The sequence below is a fragment of the Heliangelus exortis genome, chromosome 1, assembly GCF_036169615.1.
Source record: "Heliangelus exortis chromosome 1, bHelExo1.hap1, whole genome shotgun sequence".
Lineage (NCBI taxonomy): Eukaryota > Metazoa > Chordata > Aves > Apodiformes > Trochilidae > Heliangelus > Heliangelus exortis.
The window spans coordinates 27,548,231-27,571,505 of NC_092422.1; the positions used below are offsets into that span (position 1 = coordinate 27,548,231).

The 23,275-nt window shown below is 42.7% G+C and overlaps 1 protein-coding gene across 3 annotated transcripts; it reads right to left on the reverse strand.

The window, feature by feature from the left end:
• Positions 1-2,964: 2,964 nt before the first annotated feature.
• On the reverse strand, positions 2,965-22,859 carry SETDB2 (SET domain bifurcated histone lysine methyltransferase 2). Of its 3 annotated transcripts, none has more exons than XM_071738996.1 (15): positions 22,749-22,859; positions 22,159-22,441; positions 20,546-20,605; positions 18,405-18,527; positions 17,294-17,359; positions 16,670-16,766; positions 15,452-16,018; positions 12,426-12,545; positions 11,026-11,168; positions 10,385-10,613; positions 8,388-8,472; positions 7,346-7,442; positions 6,363-6,685; positions 4,110-4,198; positions 2,965-3,211 (listed from the first exon to the last, which is right to left on the reverse strand). In XM_071738996.1, the coding sequence occupies exons 2-15, from the start codon at positions 22,172-22,174 to the stop codon at positions 3,094-3,096; spliced, it is 2,133 nt and encodes a 710-aa protein (XP_071595097.1). In that variant the 5' UTR covers positions 22,175-22,441; positions 22,749-22,859; the 3' UTR covers positions 2,965-3,093. The 3 variants fall into 3 exon arrangements, with proteins under 3 accessions (XP_071595097.1, XP_071595091.1, XP_071595104.1); XM_071738990.1 differs by having other exon boundaries at positions 11,026-11,195; XM_071739003.1 differs by lacking the exons at positions 20,546-20,605; positions 22,749-22,859 and having other exon boundaries at positions 11,026-11,195; positions 22,159-22,326.
• Positions 22,860-23,275: the final 416 nt, after the last annotated feature.

Below are 23,275 nucleotides of genomic sequence, written 5' to 3' on the forward strand. Positions count from 1 at the left end.
TCCCAACTGTCCCTCCATAAGAATAGTCCTGCTCACTGTTACACTCACCATGAGAATCTCAGCAATGTCCACACTGCATGGCAGACTTACACCAGTACTGGACTTGCTACACAGTTGGTCATTTTTCTGGAGGTTTTCACATTGCATGAGGCATATTCCCTCTGAGTAGGGACAGGGCTTCAGTGAAGCAAAAAACAACCAAGCTGAATGCTGACTGTTGCTAACATGATGGTACAGCCCAATGACAGAGGGGTGATAGGGAATTGATCCCTGCTCTTCTGCATTTAACCCTGGAGATGGCTGGGGAAACCACTCACAAAATTGTAGTGGAATGAGTAGGACAAAAGCTGAAGAGTGTTTGCTTGGTGGCTGTGTGGACATAAATCATCTGTTGCCTCTTGGCCTCAGAGCTCAGAACTGGTTCCTGCTTCTTTTTCATTCTGCTGTACAGTTGTAAGCTTGAAACCTTTATCCTGTGGCTATGCCAATCTCTTGCAGGCATGTTACATTCCCACAGATTGCCTAAATCACCACTAACTCTTGCAAACAGTACTTCTGCTCTTAAACAGGAAATCCAATGACAAATCTGCTAATGGTAAAGCAAATACCAGCAGACAATTCTGCATGATCTTCCATGCACTGCCTCCCACAAGTCCAGGAACTGAAGATAAGATGAACCATGGGGACAGCTTTAAATCCACCTGTGACTAATGCAATCAACTCCTCACTAAACTTGTGGTAGTCTGGCTCAATTTCCAAAGCAAGGAAAGCTTCAGCTGTAAGTAGGCCAAGAACAGCTTGTTTTAACCTATCCCCTGAAAACCCACACAGGAACAGGGTGACATGGTCAGCATTGATGCGTATGGGCTTGGAAACTGGAGCATCCATCATGGGATTAACACATGATGAATAGCAGGGTGGCTCTTCCAGGACTCACCTACCAAGAAAGAAAGTTGTGAGTACAAGGAGTCTTGTGCTTACCTTCTCCGTTGCAGGTAATTTGAATACAAGCAACTACTTTATTCTAAACATTTGACAGCCCGAACACTCCACCTTTGAGGTCACCCTGCTAAGCCTCTGGCTGCATGGCAGGCATCTCCCCAAGCTGGAATGCCTCTCAAGGTTACTCCTTGAGGCTGAGAGACCCCTTATCAACAGCAGATATTGCACATAACCTTGTACTATTGCGTGCTAGATTTTGTATTGATAAGTTTGACTTTTTGTTGGTAACTTTGAATCATTATATTCTCTGCAGTAATAACAGAGTGAACCCTGCCATTGAACTCCGATAAGTCTCACCTTTATTTGAAGTCTTAAATAAAACGACTTCTGCTGATAACTTTAGTGGTGGTTCAAGTGGTCCAATTCACCTGTATGTGACACCACCTTATTTGCACAAGGCCCCAACGCGTGCAAACACCACACACCTCACACCCATCCCTTGCTGCATTTCAGAGCAGCCTCCTGTATCTGTGTCACCTCATGTAGTCTGTTTCTCTCAAAAAAATCACATAGCAAGGACTTCTGTGGCTGGTTTTGGTCTGTGTGGAAGGGATCTGTAAATGGAAGGGCAACAAGGGAGGTTCCTGTGAGAAGGTGCTGGAAGCTCTCCCAGCTCCAACTCTGGCCCTGCCTCTGGCCAAGGCTGAGCTGATTAGGGAAGATGGTTGCCCCTCTGTAACATATCCAAGATGGGAAAAAAGAAAACAGCAAAAAGACCTGCAGGGCAGAGGAGGGGAGGAGGGGAGATCAGTGCTGGAGCAGAGATACCAAGGTCAGTGAGAAAGGAAGGCAGAGATTTCCCTGCAGCCCATGGTGAGATGACAGGTCCTACCCCTGCAGCCCACGGAGAACCACAGTGGAAAAGTTCCTTAAGGACCAGGGTGGGGTAGATAGGGATCTGCAGCCATGGAAGACCGTGGTGGGGCCAACATAAACACGCAGCTGTGGAGGACCTTGTACCAGGGAATGTGACTGTTTCCAAAGCAGGCCACCACTCTGTGTGCAGCCCGGGCTGGAGCAGTCTGTGCCTGAGGGAAGGACTGCACCTGTGGGAGGGACTCATGGCGGAGGGGTTCCTGAAGGACTCTCTGCCATGAGAGGGACCCCGTGTTGGAGCAGGGGAGGAATGTGAGGAGTCCTCCCCCTGAGGAGGAAGGAGAGGCAGAAACACCGTGTGGGGAACTGACCCTAAACCCCCCCTGCCCCTCCCTGTGCCCTGAGGGGGAGGAAGCAGTGAAACATTTTGGGCCCAGGAAGAGGGGAGTGAAAATTCTCCCTGTCCTTGTGATTAATGAATCTTTTGGTGGACTTTCTCCTCCCTACTCTGCAGTGGGGCTGGGGATAAGTGAGCAGTGGCCTGGTTGTCACTGGCTGGGCCTAAACCACGACAGTGGCCCACCTGTCCCACACTACACAATGTGGCACTGAAATGAAGCACACGGGATTTCTCAGGGATTTCTGTGTTTCAGAAAAACAGAAAGGGAGGAAACTCAACCAAAGCCAGTGATTTCTCTCCTGCAGCAGCAGGACTTGCCCAGCTCACTTTGCAGCACGACAAGCAGCTCTGCACAACTGTTCTGATTAATCTCCTCTCTGTTCAAGACTACCTGTCCCACCAGATCCATCGTGTTTTGGTATATTTTAATAATTCCTAACCCTCAAACAGGCAGCCTTGCATTCATAGTAAGAATCAGAAAATTGAGCTTTGCTAATTCAGCATTGTGGAAGTGCACAGGAAAACATCAGCTCACTGTTGTTGAGACTTGGGAATGTGTCTGCTGCAGATGGCACAGAAGGAGCAGTTCTTCCAGTGCACTGTGAGTTTGCTCGCAAATGAAAAGGGGGTGTTGAGACTAGGAGCAGAAAATTTACCTAGGAACTGTTTGATGGCTGTTCTGATGACAAACAGTTCTAATTCTGTAAACTACAAAAGTCATGTTTAAATGTAAATTTTAAAAATGCTCAGGTGAAAGGCATTTTAATTGAATCTAATTAGCACCACAGAGTTAAGTGCACTGTTCACTGTGTAGTAGTCCCTTCCAGCATATAAATCTCCAATTTTATGATGTGTTGACTGTAGGAAAGCTTTGCCTATAAAGTTTTTTTCCTGCACTTCTGAACACCACACTGACAGGAAATCTCTGTCTCTGGCATGCTTCCAGCTTCATAACCATAATCCCACGTGAGTTCGGTTCCAGCTTTCACATGCCTAAGAAATAAAACACTCAGTCAGTTTGTCTGAACTAAGTTGAAACAGCAGTTTAAATTAATATAATGCAAATGATAAAGATAATAAAATAATAATAATAAAGATAAAATAATAATAATAAAGATAATAAAATACATGTGTGGCATTCGTAGTGGAATGTAATTGCTACAGAGGATACATACATGGCCATCATATATGTAATAATGGAATGTAGTTGCTATGGGAAACTTATCTCTGAGAACAGAAAATGAGATGTCTCAAGGTTGGCAAAAGCACCAAAAATAGGTAAAATCAGTTCTTGTGGTTTTGGACTGCCAGATAAGGAAAAAGAATGCAGCAGGTCATCCAAGGGTAATGGTAATGAAGAGGAAGATGATGAAGAACTGACCACCAGAGGACAGAGACCACTGGGAGGATGTAATACACATGTTGGAATGGGTGGCAATGTATGTTAATGAGTTCCTGGAAAATTTATGAATATGCTAATAATTTTGTGGAAATTGTATGAATATGTACATCACACTTGCATAAAAGCTATGTAACTGACTACTACTGACATACACATTAGGAGGAGCAATCCCCTGTGTGCCCAGTGCTGCAATAAAGAATACTTGCTTAGTAGTCTCCCTGGGCTATTGAGTCTTTATTTGGCCTTTCATGGCTTCAAAGTGAAATATTATTGTGAAAGTGAAATATTACTTGTCACCAACCACTCACACATAAACCCCAGAACCAGAGGGGGCAGGGAGCATCACACAGGCAGCTTAATAAGAAGGTAGTGTTGCAGTATCACAATCTAAGAATCTGTCCCTCCTTTGCATAATTATTTTCTGATAACTAATCACTATCATTCCCTTGAATGACTTGAATGAACAATGTTAAACTTAAAAAAAATCACCTGTTTGTGAAGAATGCCACCCATGGGAAACTTCTGTTGTGAGTCTCCACAAACACGCTCTGTGCAAAGAGATTTGGGCAGCAGCTGTGCTGTAAAACAGAATATTTGAGTTGGAAACAACAAAACACCTCATTATTGGTTGAAGAACCTAGTTTGTGTGAGGTAACTTTCACTAGTAAAGGTAGTTTTTTCCCTCCCTTCTCCTACCCACAGAACCTCTCTTACTCAGTGCCATAGCCACTTATTTTTGCAGTAACTATGCCCCTTTAAAGTATCATTTCCCTTGTATTAGAAAAACACTTTTGCCTATGAAAACTCATTTATTTTATGAAGCTGTTCTCGAAAAAAATTGTGGTAAAATTCATCTTTGATTCATGATGCACCAATAATGAGTAATGTGGCAGATGTACCCTGCTGTCATTCAGGGTAGCAGTGCTAGTGAGCAAGCAATAGATTAAAATCCATCCAGTCTCTCTCCTGGGCAGCCCATTCCAATGCTTGATCACCCTCTCTGTAAAGAAATTCTTTCTAATATCTAACCTAAACTTCCCCTGGCACAACTTAAGACCGTGCCCTCTTGTCTTGTTGAAAGTCGTCTGGGAAAAGAGCCCAACCCCCCCCTGGCTACTCCCTCCTTTCAGGGAGTTGTAGAGAGTGATGAGGTCTCCCCTGAGCCTCCTCTTCTCCAGGCTGAACAGCCCCAGCTCCCTCAGCCTCTCCTCATAGGATCTGTGCTCGAGTCCCTTCACCAGCCTGGTTGCCCTCCTTTGGACCTGCTCCAGGACCTCAATCTCCTTCCTGAACTGAGGGGCCCAGAACTGGACACAGGACTCGAGGTGTGGCCTCACCAGTGCTGAGTACAGGGGCAGAATCACTTCCCTGGACCTGCTGGCCACACTGTTCCTGATACAGGCCAGGATGCCATTGGCCTTCTTGGCCACCTGGGCACACTGCTGGCTCATGTTCAGCTTCCTGTCAATCCAGACTCCCAGGTCCCTTTCTGCCTGGCTGCTCTCCAACCACTCTGTCCCCAGCCTGTAGCACTGCATGCTACTTGCAGAGTACATGCAGACGTGTCTGTGACTGATCCGTGGTCTCGCTGCCCATGGGAAAGTACTGAGTATTTGCACAAAGGTCTATGTGACAACAAGAAGGGAACAAGAACAGATGTTGCTACAAAATTGTTACAAGGGGTGGGAACTTGCCCAGGAAAAGTGGCAAAGAGCTGACCTGCACAAAGAAAGAACTGCTGTTAGCCACCAGGGTCATAGCCTGGAGTCCTCACTGGGAGCCCTGGCCATGCTTGTGGCAACAATTGGCCAGTGGTTACTTCACTGGCTCTGATGAGGGTACAAGAGGGGGCACTTGGGGGGGGAGGAGAGAGACAGCATCTGCACACCAAAGAATACCCAGGGGATGCCCTGAAGGTGCTGTGTCTACCCCCCTCTCCTTCTCGATACCATCCCTGATTATTCTTCTGCTCAGCAGTATTTCAGGAATATGTGGGCTGGTAAGACTCTTTAAATGCACTGTCTGCATAAAGCTGCTGTCTGACTTTGCTCACTCACTCTTTGCCTTGACAATAAAGTCCTATAGCAGAATCAAGCACTTACTGCTTTAACAATTAACTGTTTGGTTTTGTATCAGACTTAAGTAGTCTGGAGTGTATTTATGCAAAAGGATCTTCAACACCTGGTAACACTATGAAACATCAATCTTAGTTGGAAGTATTTGGTAATTCTTTACTATTTCTTGGCAAGTCGAAATTGAGACTTATTTAGCATACCTGTACACAATATGACAGACCACTTTCTGAGCCTATCATTGAATAGTTAAGAAATTTCCTACAATATCACACCAGTTACCTTAAGTTAGCATAAGCTAGACTTTACAATGGTTGAAAGCAGGCCTGTGGTTCAACAAAATGTGCCATATGCTTTCTGGACCCCCGATAAAAATCAGAAGAAAGATGTCATGCATTATTTGGGAAGATTTCACTCAGGACCCTAGTTTAGTTGCCCCCGAAACATACAACTAATAGACAGAATACATCATCCTATGGAGGCACTAACAGCCAGTTTGACCCAATCTGCTGTTCTGTCACTTCAAGAGTGCAGCAAGAGCCACACAGTCTGCCTTGTTGTGCATCTACCACATAGATGGTTTATGTGCAAAAGCCTCATAGTTATGCAAATACATGATTTATTATTTAAGCCAAGATAACTAAAAGAACACATGAAACTTTTTACTTACATTAAGAAAACGACCCACATTTCCTTCTTTTGTAGCATCCAGTACATAGACATTTTCTTCATTACCACAATTCAGAAGTGTCCTGTCACCACTGGCCTCCTCACAAAATGCATCCTGTTTTGAATGCCTGTTGTTGTCCTCTTTGCAGTCGGCTTTTAGTGCTACCTTTCTGGATGGCCTCAAAACACACGTGTCACCCAGCACACCTGACTTGCCACCATCAACACCATCCAGAGACAGACTCTTGTTTTTGCATTCTGCACTGTCCACATCAGAAAGATCAACTTCCATTGAGTGTTCTTCCTCTTGCTGCTGTGCAGATACTGTCAATGGACATGAAAGTTATTTTTCAATGCCAGTTTAAAGCCAAAACCTTTCCCTTTTTCAGCCCTGAACTCTTGGCCACCCACCCTTCTTTGTTATCCAAAATGTATTGAGCTTCCTTGCTATTTTGCCATAATTCTCACCAATCCTCCCACAAATGACTGTTTCCTGCTGCAATGCCTAGTACAAATTATTTCTTCCACATAACCATTTTATCATCATTCTCCACCTTAAAACCTGAATCACAAACTGCAATTAAGACAGAAACAAGATGCACATGCAATAGCATCAATTTCATGCTGCCTCTCCAGCTTCAACCTCTGCATTATATCCTGCTCCATTTTTATTGAATGGAACACGTATTGGCTGTGACACAGTAAGATTTTCCAGACTGAGTTTTCCACAATTGCCCAATTTCAGAAGCTGCTGTCAGGACAGTGGAATATGTCCCAAGATTAATGCACTGAAATGAGCAAGGTAGCAATAATTTCCATACTGCTGAGCTCTCTTAAGACAGCCTGGGCATTCTGCATACAACAGCATTCTACTTTGAAAATACTTGCTTGCATCCAAAGATCACTTTCTACATTTAAAGGCTGTCACCTTGACAGGGGCACAAGTGTACTGAGAGTGCAGTATTTACAGCTCTGCAAACCTACTTTCTTTTCCTTCTTTTGGTCCACTGGGTAGTTTTGTTTTGCTTGACTGATGAATCTGAGAACTATTCTCTTCATCTGAGCTGGCACTGTCAACTCCCTTTAAACAGAATAAAACATAATGAAAAGGCTATGATGTATGAAACTCTGGGTCAACACAGGATAGCAAATGACTTTTAGGACTCTAGGGTTGAAGTTTCAAACCCATTGTAATGCATGGCTATGGCTGACTTGCAGGAAAGGTTCACACACTTTATGCAATACATTTACCTTAATTTCAGATTATCCTTCAGAATAACCTCTGCTCTCCACTTAATAAAAATTTTAAATAAGTACTTGAGTCCCAACAATTTCAACATAATTTAAACACGTTTGGGTAAGCATGCTTTCTATACAATTAGAATAAAATGAAAAGATGTGTCAGGATTTCTCTTCTCCCATCACAAAAAGGCAATTTGTTATGGGAGCTCCAGAATGGACAGCATTGCCAAGTGTTAGCATGAAAATCCCACATGCATTTCTTAAGTGCAACAAAATCAATGAAACCTACAGAGCAAGTTTACCCCAATTTCCCTTCTTTGCATGTATTTGCAGGCAACACTTCACTCCCAAGTCAGATGAAATTCTCCCAACTGTGCTCAGCTCCTGAGATTTTCTTCTCACTCTGCTGTGGCATTATTTGGTGAGACATCACAAAAATATTGTTACTCTTATGACCTAATCCTGCAATTAGTTACAACTCAGGGTTGCAGGGGTGTGGGGGAGAATGATTTCTTAAGACTCTCAAGGCTGGAGTGTAAGTAAAGAGTGAAGGGAAGGCTGTGAGAGTTAGTAAGTGCTCATCTCAGGGAACATGCTGAAGGACTGAAAATGGAGAAGGGATGGGGTACAACTTCCAGAGCGCAAGCTTAGCTCACAGTGTGAAACAATCTCATGAAGAAAGATTATTAGAACTATGTAATCATATAAGATAAAAAGGTCAAAAATAACATACATATTCATCATAGTAAAACATGAACCTATTAAATCTACTTATTAGTATTACCCTTTTTAGCTGCTGAGTATGAAAAACAACTGTTCCAGTTCCAGGCCTTCTGACTGTTGCAATACTTAAATTCCTTGGATGAACTCTGTACAGAAAGGACAAAATGAAATTATAAAAGGCAAAAAGATACTTAAGTAACTGTCACAACACACATCTCTTTAAGAGTCTCTAGTTCATAAACAACAGACTACACCAGAGCCTGCAGTCTGGCCTCACCCCAGGTTCTGTGACTATTTTGCCTTTAAGAATTGAAGACCTAGATTAGATTCTCAATAGTAATTGTAAAAAACCCTAAAACACTTGCTCATCCTTTTTTAAAAGATTAGCAGCTGCTTTTACATCTTTTCCCAGTTCTCCTGCTGAGGAACAAGGTCTCTGTTGTTTTACTATTATATCAGATAATTTAAAAAATAGAGGACTTAGAGACAGAATTTTGCCTTTTCCCTGCTACCACTTTCAACAATTTTGACAGTACAGCTTTCAGACAGGAAAGCTTGTGGGGAGAAGCAATAGGGAGGGAGAGAGGCAATGTAAACCAGATGTAGAAAATACCCACAAAAGAACCTCTCTCCTGCACACCAGGAGGTAGAAGAAGGATGTGAAGCAATTAACTGGCATATACATTAAAAACATCCCTTTCAAAATTAATCTTAGTATCTGAACAACATCTAGCAACAAGTAACAGCTCTTATTCAAGAAAATTTTCAACACAAAATATTTATGGGTTTTCTTGTCACAAAAAAAGAAAAAAAAATCATGGTACTTCTTTGCCAACAAATAATGGCAACAAATGCTACTCTTTAAGGCTTTCTTAGGATTTAGATCCTTTTGTAAATTCAAAAGGTGCAGCAGCCACAAGTAGCTGTGACCCTGTTATATGATTACACTGTTCTTTTCAAGGCAATCTGAGTGAATTGCATCTCAGGCTTAGCACACTGATGTCCTCTTGAAGATTTCTCAGATCACCCAGACTGACATTTCTTAAGAGGCAGACTAGCAAAATCTATTTGTTTTCCACACTTTTTATACAGCCCAAATGGGAAATATTTTTATTCTCAGGAAAGGAAATTTGAGATTAAGGCAGCAGTGCAATAAACAGAATTTTAAAACTGTGCTTCGTTGCAATTTTTAGTAACAGCACTTAGAAGTAAAACCTAGCTGATTGCTGATAATTAACTAATTTACAAAACTATGAATTCATTAGGTTTCCAAGATACTGAAATTCAAGGGAGAATATAGTGGCAGGTATCTAAAAAAGCTTCCATTTGCAATTTTATGGTGCTTCTCAAAGATCCACAATAATCATCTACTATGAAACGAGCAGGATTTTTTTGTAATTGCTTTCTTTATACTACTAGAAAGAGTGTGGCAGAACAAGGAATTCAGTGTGGGAAAACAAACTCTCAACTCCTTCTGAAAAGACTACAACATGCTACTGACAAAACCACATGGTTACTTTGCAGTAATTTTATTTTAGAAATACTGGTAAGCTATGAGACTGACTGTAAAATGAAAACAGGACCACAACTTTGACATAGTTGCAAAAGCAAGGTGTTGTCAGACTCCTAAGAGGTAAACTAGCAGAATCCTAGCAAGAAAAGTTATGCTGTAAAGAACAAGAGGGTTAGAGACTGGGAGCAAAGGATGGGACAGTTAGTGGTTAATTTGTTATCAAATCTTTCAGTGTCCTCAAGAGTGTTTAAATAATTTACTCAGGAATAAGTCCTTTCAAATATGAATAATGATTGGGTGCCCTGAACAGATCAAGGGCACCCAATTAAATTTCTAGAAAATGCAAAGTGATACACACAGTAAGTAGAATATAGAGGAAAACTCTCCCACTATAAGAAATAATCAGGAACTAACAAAAAAGTTGATAAAGAAATGAAAACACCCTAAGCTGAGAACATTCAGTTCTACTTCAAGTTTTATGAAGCACTTTCTAGAATAGGGGAATATTAGTTTTGTCCTGCTTAAGTTTGGTTTGGTGGACTTACAGAATTGTTTTATTTTGGTTATCTGCAATCTGAGACAAAGATCCCTGCTTCTCAAGAACGTCATTTTTGCCAGTCCGCACTACTTCAATCACAGAGCCCGAATATTTGGTGTCAAGTTTTCTTTTTTTGGAAAGAACCCCATGGACTCCATTATTACCAGCACTCTTCTCTTTTAGCTCTTGACAAGCATCTCCCAATACCTGAGCTTCAGCTCTGCTCATTAATCTGCCTGGAAGAAAACAAAAAGATTTTTTTTAAATTGTTTGCTTGCTAAGATGTGTCACACTCACTATTGCAGTTTGAAGTCACATTAAAAAAAAAAAGAACATTATTTGAGACAGCAAAAAATTAATGCATTTATACTGAAGGAAACTAGCCCTTGAACAGGATGCACAGACCTCTGGGGGGGAAATAGTCTGAGATAGGCTTTGCTCCAGAATGTTTTAATTGTTTGTCTGGCACATTCGCACTGCAGAGCTCCTCAAGGTTCTTCATCCATTTGATCATCTTGCAAGTTAAGATCATATTGACTCACTTCTCTTCCAACGCCACATTTCCCCGTTTGATTCTCACAAAAATCCCAGGGCACAGGCCACAAGAGAGGGAGAATTATCCTATACATCTTCCACATCTTCTGTTACCTGAGTAAGTACAAACAAATGTCCCCTTGTCGATATCATCTAGGCAGCGGACGCCCCAGCCTTTCTTCTCTGTGTTGAACACTTGCAACCTGACTTGAATGCCATGCTGTACAACTCTGTTCTGACACATCATCTTGTCACACCTGCACAACACACTACACTCATAAATCCTGTCAAGAGGAAGCAAAACAAAACATAAAAGACTGTATTACCAAAACAAAGTTGCTATTATTAATTTCCTTGCTGCGCATTAACAAGGCAGTTGACTGAAAAGATAAAGACTAAAACTGACTATGCAGCAGTGCTCTAAAACTCACAACTTTCTTGACTGATTTATTATTTTTAAGGAACCATCAGCCAGATTTTGGTATAAATAGACAAAAAAAATGCTGTCTTTTTATTTTATAGGAGTAAATCACACAGAAACAGGACTCCTTATGAAGCACCTCACTCGATGCTGAAACTGATTGTAGCGAAACAATCTGTCTGCCTGGATATAACTGTAGCTGTCATGAGCTTAGGATTTATCAAAATATTTTTAAAGAATTCATAATTGTGGGTTTTTTTGCATTTGTTTCTGGTTTCACTCACAGTTTTAATTCTGCATGCCAACCATAAACTAACATCACACAGCAACAAAGGACTGAAAGGGGCTCCATAAGCCTGCAGGTTTCAGCCCTGGGCTAGTGCAGAAAGCTGCCTTGCACAACTCCTCTCCTAAACACCTGAGGTTACTGGCACCTTTCCCAGACCACATATTAATCCATGGGAGCTGAACAAGAAGGCAGCACTGTGACAGTTTTGGAAATTACTGGAAGAGTCATACATAGAAAAGTCTGGCAACAACTGTCTGGTATTTCTTTAGGACTCTGTTCCTACAGAACAAATGTGTGGAAAAGATACAAAGCAAAAACCATGGGTGGCTGCTGTTTTCCACTTCTTTGGCTGCTAAGTGCTGTTAGGTCTCATGATAGACCTCCTTCCCTTGTGGCAGGTTTCCTTCCCCTCTGTATTCTCCCCTTGGCATGCATCAATGTACCAGGAGACAGACCAGATACGGTCTGAGCTCCCAGACCAGCTATGTTACTTTACACACTTGGAAATCGAACTAAGCTGTGAAAATTGCAGCATCTGCCATACAAAAGTTGTTTTTTTCCTCCTGTTACTCAGGTCACATTAATTGCTTTTTTTAATCATCCTGCTCTGTCATTAAAGTTGTGACAAAACCAGAAGGTTTCAGTATCCACAAACTGCAGTTATTTTAGCCCTGTCGCTCTTCTGCTATATATACTTATATCTATATATAAGATAGCAGTTATATATATTTTATACATATATACATACATATAAAAAAAAGAACACTTAAATAAAGTAAAAATCAATAGTTTGGTCTTCCTTACCCTGTAGGAACAGGACCCTCCAGTCTTTTGTAACTGTATCCATGGGATACTTTAGTATTTGTAGATTGAGAAATTTTGCTACAGCCTCTTGCAGTTAGCTGTAGACATGCACATTTTGACCTAGAAAATAATAGTACAACATCTTAGAATACATTTGTGGCAGAATAAATCAAACATAAATCTAGATAAATTAAAATGCACTTGACTATACACTTTTATATATACATCTGTATTTCCCCCACCCCCCGCTTTTACTCCACAAGACCATTTCAGGCACCCTGTCCTTCTCTTTGTTTCATCTAGTTACTGGTGCTTTACCATAATCCTGCTCTTTCCACCCTAACACCATTCTTAGGCCAAGCTCTGTAAACAACTGAAGTGCAACAGAAATAGATTAAAAGAGGACACTGTCTAGGTTGACTAGAATGAATGAAAACCACCTGTTCTGGCACAGTATCCTGGCCTGTTAGCCACTACTGTGTTACCTTCCTCCCTCCCTAGGCCCCAGAAGTTCTTCAGTCCAGTTCTTCAGTCACTGTGGACTGGAGAACTCAAGAAACAATGCTGGTCCTCAACCTCTCATGTCATGAGAACCCCAAAGACCCCCAATCTTTGTGCACACAGCAACAGATCACATCCTGAACTCCAAAACCTCACATCGAATGCATCGCTGCTTTTGGAGGAGTCTAGAGTAAAGAAGCAGCATGTTGTGTGCCTTAGATAAAACTAAGTAACTACTAAGTAACCATAGAATCCTAAAATCATTTTGGTTGGAAAAGATCTTTAAGTCTTTAAGATCAAGTCCCACCATTAACCTAACTCTACCAGTAGAGTCTGGGCTAAACCCTGGTTTTGAGCATGTTTCTAAATGTTTTTTAAACACCTCCAGGGATGATGATTCAACCACCTCCCTGTTCCTGTGTTTGATAACCCCTTCAGTGAAGAAGTTGCTTTTAATATCCAATCTAAACCTGCCCTAGTGTAATATGCTCTCATCCTATCAATTACTGAAGCTTCATTACTGAAGGACAGGATGAGCAAGTTGGGGTTGTTCATCCTGGAGAAGGCTCCAAGGAGACCTTTTAGCAGTCTCCCAGTACCTGAAGGGGCCTACTGAAGGGGGAGGGACTTTTCTCAAGAGTGTGTAGTGAGTGATAGGACAAGGAGGAATGGTTTTAAGATGGAAGAGGGTAGATATAAGTTAGATATTAGGAAGAAACTCTTTAGTGTAAGGGTGGTGGGAAACTGGCACGAGAGGTTGTGACTGCCTCATCCCTGAAGTGTTCAAGGCCAGGTTAGACAAGGTTGCTCAAAGCCCCATCCAATGGGAGGTATCTCTGCCTATGCAGAGATGATCTTTAAAATCCCTTCAAATCCAAACTATTATATGATTATAGTGTGATTTCAAAGTTTTGTTGGGTTATGGGCAACTGCACTGGACACCAGCACATGCAGCTGCCCTAGCTATCTGTAACACAAAATGGATTCAACACCAAACACCACCAGTAGGCAGAGAACAGACCAAAGAAAAACACCCTTCAAGAAAATGGACAAAATTATTACCAGATTAGCATGTTAAGTGTGTGGCAGGTTCCCACAGAGTAACACATAACCCAGAGTTACTGGGCTTTAGAAAGAGACAGGAGTGAGCAGCACGACTTAAACTGCTCAGAACATAGATGTGTTCTGTGACCACAGGGTTCCATAGCTTCTGGGGAAGGATGGGATGTAGAGATTGTGAACAAGGTTGTTTCTTCCTCTGCCCTCAGTAACCTTTGTAGATCCAGATGATCCAGTATCTCCAGGCTGTCTCATCCCATCCCACAGCAGCAGCTGCAGGAGATTTGATTCAGGAAGTTGTGATTCAGGATCTTTCCCTGTCTGCCAGGAAAATGAGCCCTCCTGTGCTGGCACAAGAATCTCTTTTCCCCACTCCTTTCCCAAAGCCAAGAGATACGCTTGCCAGCTCCACCAGGAGAAGCACAGCCAGTTTGGGAAGAGAAGGAAAGGAACACAATAATCTACCTGTTGATCACTTTTTTCCCTACAACAGAGGCTGACAGGTAGTGAAAAAGAGAAAGATCCTAACAGAATTAACTGCTGTAAGGAGAGGAGATCAGGCCAAGCTGTTTGTGTGAATTTACTTTATGTAGAATTAAAACTTGTAATATGTGTTAATGAATTTGTATTCATAACCAGTAAAATTCAGGGTTAAACTGAGAAAGAAGTGAACAAAGCAGCTGAGACATGTCATTTTCCACTAGAACAATGTAACCAATACAAGGCCCCTAACAGGATTAACTTCTGTCTGGGAGATAATTAAAAGTGTAAGTCTTGACACTGCCAAGGCCATTTAGGCGCCAGCTGGGCACCAAGGAATGTGAACATCTGTGCAAAAAGAACATAAAGGTGTCACAACCAGGAGCTAAGGAGAAAGTTATGGCTAGGGTCTGATATCACCTTGTAACAATATAATGAAGTCAGCCAGAATCAAGAAAGATAAAAAGTTCAACCCTGAGGAAGACTTCGTTACTTCATCTGAAGACCCCCAGAGACCCCGAGACATATCCCCAAAAGATGACTCCATGCAGACTCTGCCTGTTATGAATATTATGATTACATGTTGCAATCTTATGACTACGTATGTCAGGATGATGTAACCTCCCCTTTTAACTGTATAAATACCCTAACCCTTTCCCTTAACCCTTGGAACTCTTTGTCCAGCGAGAGCTGGGAGTTCCCACGATCTGCAAATAAATACCTTTTACTGTTTAAAGGCTTAAAACTCTGTCTCTAAACAGTTTTATTAGGCCTTTTTGGGCTTCAGTAGGAGCACCCAATTTCTGGAGAAGACAGACACAGTGGGACCAGTCAACACAGTGCATGGCACAAGACCATTACCACAGATATTCCAGCAGCATCGTCTTCTGTTATTTGGCACTGTTTGGCGCTGTGGAACTTCCCACTTACACCACCACCCTGAAGCATCACAGGTCACTTGTCCTGGATAAGATTTTTCTACCTACCTATCAATGCAACCATCTGTGCAGTCACATGAATCAACAAAGATGCTGGAGAAATTGTTAAGGTAATATCCACGTGGCCACGATGCCGTCCGGTATTTGAAATAAGGTAACCTTGCACGGTCAAGATCATTACAGAAGGAAATGGGCACAGACTCAGCTCCATTGCTAATATCAAAATCAAACACAAGGGGTTCAGGATTTACAGTGTTCCTGCCCAACAGCACGTATGTGTTGAAGGAGAAGTGATCAACAAATAAGAAATTGCACTCTGTCTCAAAAAGATAGTTTTGCACATCTTGGAAGCTTCTCAGACTTCGACCACAAGGAGCTTTGTAACTCACATCCAGTGATTTTGAAAGGCAGTCTGCTTTTGCATGGCGTCTCTGGAAGTGAAACAGGATTGGTATCTTAAGAGGATTTTCACCCTTGTAGGAGCCCACTGCTCTGTTGGCAAGACAGGCACTAGAACACTTGTGGTTCTGATACTGCAGGTTTAAAGGCAAATTGAGAATTTGACTGGATGCTTCTTCACTCCCCAGCCCCGTTTCTTCCATCTCTTCCTTTTTGCTATTGGAATAAAAAAAAAGAAAAAAGAGCAGCATCTTAGACAAAGCAGTAAAATGCTCACTTTTGTAGTGGTTCAATATTATTAGTGCAGAAAAGAAACAGCCCCTTGCTAGAAGGCCAAGGGTTTCACTGCATTACTGTTTGCATTGTGTTACCATCCTACCACGACATGAAGACACATTCTGCAGCATTTAAAAAAAAAAAAAAAAAGCAACAGCTTCTTCCCAGAAAAAAACAGACCAAAAAGAATGATAACTTTACTCCCATCTTCCAAATCAGTTCCTGAGGCCAAAAACAGAGAGCCTAAGTCATGTGCCTGGTTGAGATTCAGTCATTTGTGAAAGCCTGAGAACTGAACTAAAAAATAATTAATTCCTAACTCTGCTAATTGTGGTAGTCCTCATGCATCTTTATTCACAATCTAATGCTCTGTTTTATTCTGCAATTTTCTCACATAGTCAATTAGCCACAGCTACTCAATACCTCAGGTTTTCCATGCAAGTCACATTAAAAATATTTTCACTTTGAAAACTAGTAGAATTCAAACCTGGATTTAAAACATTGAACTTAGAAATACGTGAAAGAGGTTACAATCTCTCAAATGCTCCAGGGAATATGTCAAATAAGAAACTGAAATAAAATTACACTGACCTGTAGGAACCTTCTACAACGTTTGCAGCGTTGTCATCTGTAAGAAGATGCTGCACTTTGGTTTCCTGTGTGTCATCTCCATCAAATACACTACTTACTGAAAAATATTTGAACACAAGCAAGATCTTCAGCAATCCACATTTCAATTTATAATTGAAGAGATAATTGTTACTGAAGAGATAATTGTGAAAAGACATTAAAAATTATGCATTGTTATGAACTTCAGCTAACAAAGAGTGTGCCAGCAAAGGCTCTACTAAAAAAATGAGCTTTTCATAACTTATGCAAAAGCCATGTGTTTGCACATAGGTGTGCCAGTGAGCTGACACACAACACTCTCACATCTTCTCTGCTTCTCCTCTTCCTCCCCTTCCTCAAGGGGGAAAAACTTGTGTGCATTGACAAACCTGAGGCAGAAGCAAATCATGAAGATTCACCACCTTCTGCAGACCACCAGGTGACCTGCACATTAAAATTTTTCAGGTAGGTTTCACAGTACATCAAGACAACACATATATGCAGCATATATACAGATTTCTCTGAGAAATGGAAAAATAGGCTCCTAGGGAGTAAAACAAGACATTAAATCCACGTACCAAATAAATACAACCAAGATGTACATACCATTTGCCAAGGTTAAGAGATCACCTAGGTTAGCTTCATTCACAAGTGTCCAAGCCTGCCAGTATTCTATGCAAAAACCAAAACAAAACAGATAGGAAGTATAATTTAAGTTATTATAATAGGGACACTGATAATGGAGAAAACAAGGTGCAAGTCCTCCAGAGATATTTGTTTCCTATGTTAATCTAGAGCAACACAAGACTGATATGATCAGAAACATTTTGCTCCACAGTCCTTAAGAGACACATCTACAAATTACAATAAAACTACAGCTCATATTAATCACTGTGAATCAGCACCAAGTATTCTCCAGCTTTTGGAAAGCTGCTGGAATGTTTCCAAATCCATATAAATCAGTAGCCTCCAGTGGCATTAGTACACAAACACAATTTAGTAAGTTTCTCTCTTCATTTTGTCCTGAGACTTGTCATCTTTATGCTAAGAAGGGCTGTATCTTGGCAGACCAAATTAATACTATATCTAAATTGGTATAAATGGCCTTCAGATAGTAAAAACACCATGAAGAGGACACCAGTCTCAGCCTCCTACCCTATGCAATAAAATATTACACAGTGGCAGACACACGTCAGCAAAATCCATGTTAATATTTTAGTTTGAAATCTTTACAGAAAAAAAGCATAGAAAAGATCAAATTAAACTATGTTGCAGGTTCACTGTATCATCTGAGGATTCAAGTTCAACTTTTACCTATGCACTGCTGTAATATTTTGTCATAAAAATCAAAATGTGCAACTTTGAGTATGCAAAAAGCTGTATTACCAATAGAGAGCAAACAGTACAAATGCAGAGTGTGTAGCTGAATCTGTTTAAAATAATATTTTTATAATTATTTTATAGTTAAACCAGTAAAAAAAAATCTCTGTACTGCTCCAAGCTTTTGGAACTTTTGATTTTGATGTAGATAAAGGAAACTTGTTTATCTTAAAACAAAAAACCAAAACAGGTGTATTTTTTCAAAGTGCTTAAAGAAGCCAACTACTAAATAATAAAATTCAGAGATATCTGAACCATGGCAAGTATCACACAGCCCCACACAAACCAGTCCAGAGCTGCCCTGTGGTCCAGCAAAATGGTTACAAGGATTTCAAACCTTCGTTTGTAGCAGTTCCATTCTTGATCTTTTTCTTTAGCAAGAGGAGCACATTTTGCACCTGCTCAAATATGGCATCCACTCTTCTACCTCCCAGTTGTGTCCAAAACATCTTCAAATCACCTGAAATGCAAACTTCAGTTTAAAAGCCTGCACAGCTCCCAAGTCTAAAACCACAAGTAGCTCCCAGTGGGCTTTTCAAGAGCTCCCACTCATTTCTGTGGCACTTCTGAAAAAGCAGCCAGGACAACTGACTTCTTCTGCAGGCTTAAACCTTTAAGAGTCTAATCCTAAATATAACCAGGAAAGTGAAACAGTGACAAACAAACTGGAGTGGCATCATCAGAAAGTGGTGCATGATGTAAACTCAAGTAAAAAATTTCAAGTAAAATCAAATTCTAAAATTTCAAGTAAATTTTCAAGCCTGTCTACAAAGGCTGCTGTGGAAGACCCTCCAAACAACATCATATTAGTCTCACTGTCCCCACTGAAACACATCTAAGTGACACAGGCAAATATTTCCAGCTGAATTAACTGAACATTAGTGGTGCATCTTTGGCAAGGACTCTGAAAAGGGAATTTGCTCAGGTCTGTCAACAGACAATGCCAGAAAAGAGAACAGGCCCTGTCTCAGGGTTAATATTTCTTTTCTTCAATGATCAAGAACAAAAGAATAAGGAAATCTGTTTACATCATTTCTAGTGGTAGAGTCCACTGTCACCACACCAGCTTTACATTCCACTTTCAGACAGCAAATCAGAGTTGGCAAATGTGCTCGGGTGACACCTCCCCAGCAGTCATGAAGTTTTGCATTCTTGTATGGCTAGTAAAAAAGTATTTCCTTAATTTTTGACTTCTGCTGCCCAAAACACCTGGACCTAAGTAATGCTATGGCAGTAGAGAGTCTATGGTTATTCTCAAGGGAATCATGACAGCAGTGAAGAAAGTAACAATATTTTGCCATCTCAATCCCAGCTGCTTATGCCACCAGCATCCAAGAGCATAATATGCAATATATCAACAAAGAATGTTAAAATTATGTTGTTAAACAACTGATCTGGCACCAACTCTCACCATAATCCTATGAGCTTTTATATTCACAGGCATTTAAAGAAAAGTGTGGAAAGGTCAAAATCCTATTACAAAAAATGCCCACAACACTTTTTGGAAACCTACACTACTGCTTAAAGAGACAACATCTGCCCTGTGCCATTCCCATCCTTTCGCTGTGCATTGCAGTATCACAAATTTAAAATACTGAGAAATAAGTATATTATTCATGTTTAAAAATACACATTCAGGAATTCTAGTCAGAAGTTCCACCATCACAGATGGAACTGCTGTCCTCATTTCTCATCTGTTTACAGATATTTCTATACACTTACTAAGTCAGGACAGCACTGATGGATAGATTACTTCAGAGGATGGGCAACTGGACACTTTTTCATTTCTGGGTCATCAATTATAACCTTGCACAGGCCAAAAGGAAATAAAATACAGACTACTGCATGTAATGCTCAAACCATTTCCCCTTGAAAATGCTTCTCCAGTTCTCTCACTGGAGTGCCCCAAAACTCTGGCAGCAAAAACTTGGGTTTTGCACGGAGAAGCAAAGATCACATACAAAGTTCAGAGTATAATTTTAATTTCAAAAAAGGACAGATGTCCACATCATTAATTTCCTCTCCAGTGTTAGTGGTGTTATTATCAACCCCAGCCAAGAAAACAGAGAATGAACAGACACAGAATGCACCTACCTTGCCAGCAGTCACAATGATCTCACCACCTGGTGACATCTGGCAGCACAAGTTCTAAACCTGGCTGAGGCCATCACCTCTGGAGGGATTTTCTGTTCCCTCTACAGGACCCTTGTGGCCATATATCTCCTTTTTTCAGAATTATAGAGGGGAATGCTGCTAGAGCAAGAAACAAGCAGCCAAAGCCAGGGCTACTTATGCCAACTACCAGAAAAAATATTTAGGTATTTATCCTATGAAGGACCTGTAGTGCTGCTGACTAACATCTCACACATACACCATAAAAGGCAAAACTACTGTCTTCTCATTATCATTTTCACAACAGAAGTGGTGCCAATTATATAATATTTTTTATTTTCCCTCCAGAAATCCAAATTATACTACCTTCAGAACTCTCCACTCTGGAACTGGTAAGGTTCTCCACTTCAGAGCACTCGTACAGCACTGCAAGAGGTGCAGAATTGACAAGTAAGATATCAGGTGATAAACTGAAATAGTTATATCTGCTTCATTTTTCAAAACTTATGCAAGTAAATACTACAGCAGCCATCAGTGAGAGCACTGTGAGAAAGCCCTGCAGTGAAACAACTGTCCCACATCTTGTGAAGACACAACTGAAAAAAACCTTAAACAAAAACAAGCTGTGCAAGGAATTTTTTTTTTATGTATGTCATTTCTCAGAATCCCTCAAGCATGAAGCTGTCACGAGACAGCCCTCATTTTCCAGCACATTCAGCCAAGCCTACATAATCCCCACTTCCTATTGACTCTTTTTTTATATATTACTGTTGTCACTATAGCAGTACTGCAAATAAACTAATTTACTTAGGAAAAAAATGAAGGCTTTTTAGGTAAAGATTCACTGAATTAGTGTCTCAATAGATGCAAGATATCTTCAGTGGGAAAACAATAAGAAGTAAGGCAGCAGTCTTCAGCAACACTGAATACCAACTTTCACAGAATCACAGAAAGTTAGTGGTTAGGAAGGACCTGGAGAGATCGTTGAGTCCAACCCCCCTGCCAGAGCAGGGTCACCTACAGCAGGTCACACAGGGATGTGTCCAGGTGGGGTTTGAAAGTCTCCAGAGATGGAGCCTCCACAACCTCCCTGGGCAGCCTGTGTCAGTGCTCTGTCACCCCCACAGTGAATTTTTTTTTCCTTATATTTATGTGGAAACTCCTAAACTCCAGATTGTACCCAATGCCCCTTTTCCTATCACTGATCATAACTGAGAAGAGCCCAGTTCTATCTTCCTGGCACTCACCCTTCACATATTTATGAACATGAATGAGGTCACCCCTCAGTCTCCTCTTCTCCAAGCTGAAGAGCCCCAGCTCCCTCAGCCTTTCCTCATAAGGGAGATGTTCCACTCCCTTAATCACCTTGGTTGCTCTGTGCTGGACTCACTCAAGCAGTTCCCTGTCCTTCTGGAGCTGAAGGACACAGAACTGGACACAATATTTCAGATGCAGCCTCACCAGGACAAAGTAGAGGGGAAGAAGAGCCCCTCTCGACCTCCTAACCACCCCCCCTTCTAATGCACCCCAGGATGCCATTGGCCTTCTCGGCCACAAGGGCACATTGCTGGCTCATGGTCTCCCTGTGCACCGGGACCCCCAGGTCCCTTTCCCTTTGCTGCTCTCCATCAGCTCAGTCCCCAGCACTGGTACTGGGGGCTGGTCCTTCCCAGACGCAAGACTCTACACTTGCCCTTGTTGTAATTCACTAAGTTTCTCCCTGCCCAACTCGCCAGCCTGCAATTCCTATCACCACTCATGGCCTCAAGACAGCACACCTTACTTTTTAAGCTAGCTACTTAATTTTTTCTACCCTATAACAGAAAAAAACATTTCCATTCAATATGGCATAGAAACGTCAGTTGGCTCCCTAGGTAAACAGGTTAAATGAAGACTGTTGTTTCGGGTTTTGGGGTTGGATTTTTTTGTTTTTTGTTTTGCTTGGTTTGGTTGTGGTTTTTTTTTTTTTTATGGCTTACTTTTTTTCTCTTCCATCTTCCGGGGCGGCTGTAGGGCTGGGGGGCTGTACCACTCGCGGGGGTATCACCGGCGCGGAGCTCGGGGGAGGTGGGAGCGCGGTGCGTCCTCCGGCAGGGCTGCGGGGCGAGGGCCGGGAGCTTGCGGCCGGGGCCCGGGCTGCCTGCCAGGCTACGAGGGCCGCACCGGCGCTCGCCAACGCCCGACATGGGGCGAGCGGCTGGCGGAGGGGGGGGACACACGCTGGGCCAGTCGCCCCCCAAGCCCCTTCCCCTGTCAGCTCACCTGGGGAGGAAAGAGCGGAAAGGGGTGAAGGATTCAGGTGATGCGGCGCTGTCAGAGAGACCCGCTGAGGCGCGGCGGTGACGGTGACCCTGACCCCCGGGACACCCTCAGACCCGCGTTCCCCGGTGGCGGGGAGGGGGTGCCGGGCCGTCTCCCGGTACCGGATGAAGGGGCCCCAGACGGTCCCATACGGCTTTGCTAACCAACGGCGCAACCCCGAAGGAGCCACGAGCTGGGCTCCGACTCGCCGCCCTCCTTCTTCTCCTCCTTCGCCACCACCCCCCAGCCTGCCCCAGCTTGCCAGTACCTGGGGGCGGCGGAGGGCAGGGCCGGGCCGGGCAGCACTGACCCTGCCCGGTACCGGAGCGCGCACTGAAACGGATCCACCACCCGCCAGGGGGCGCTTTCCCTACACCCCCGCCCGTCATCTGCGAGGTCACCTCCCCCCCACCACAGCGAGCACTGCGCATGCGCAGGAGCACCACACGTCCCTTCTCTGCTCTCCGCCTGTTGTGCGGATGCGCATGCGCAGAGCCGAGCGGCGCAGAGGAGGGGTAAGGGCGTCCATGATGATTGGGAGAGGAACCTTCCGGGTTATGGCCTGGTGCCGGCGCTTTCTCGCTACTACGCATGCGCGGGGCGGGGCCGAGCCCCCAGGGACCCAATAGCAGGGCGCAGAAGGCGGGACGCTCACTTTTCCTTTCTTGCTATTGGCTGCGGCACGGGAGCCAATGGGGCTGCGCCGGAGAGGGGCGGGGCGGGGGGCAGCGGGGGCGGAGCCGCGGGGGAGGAGGAGCGTCCGCCATCTTGGGGCGGGGCGGTGTCGTAACGCTC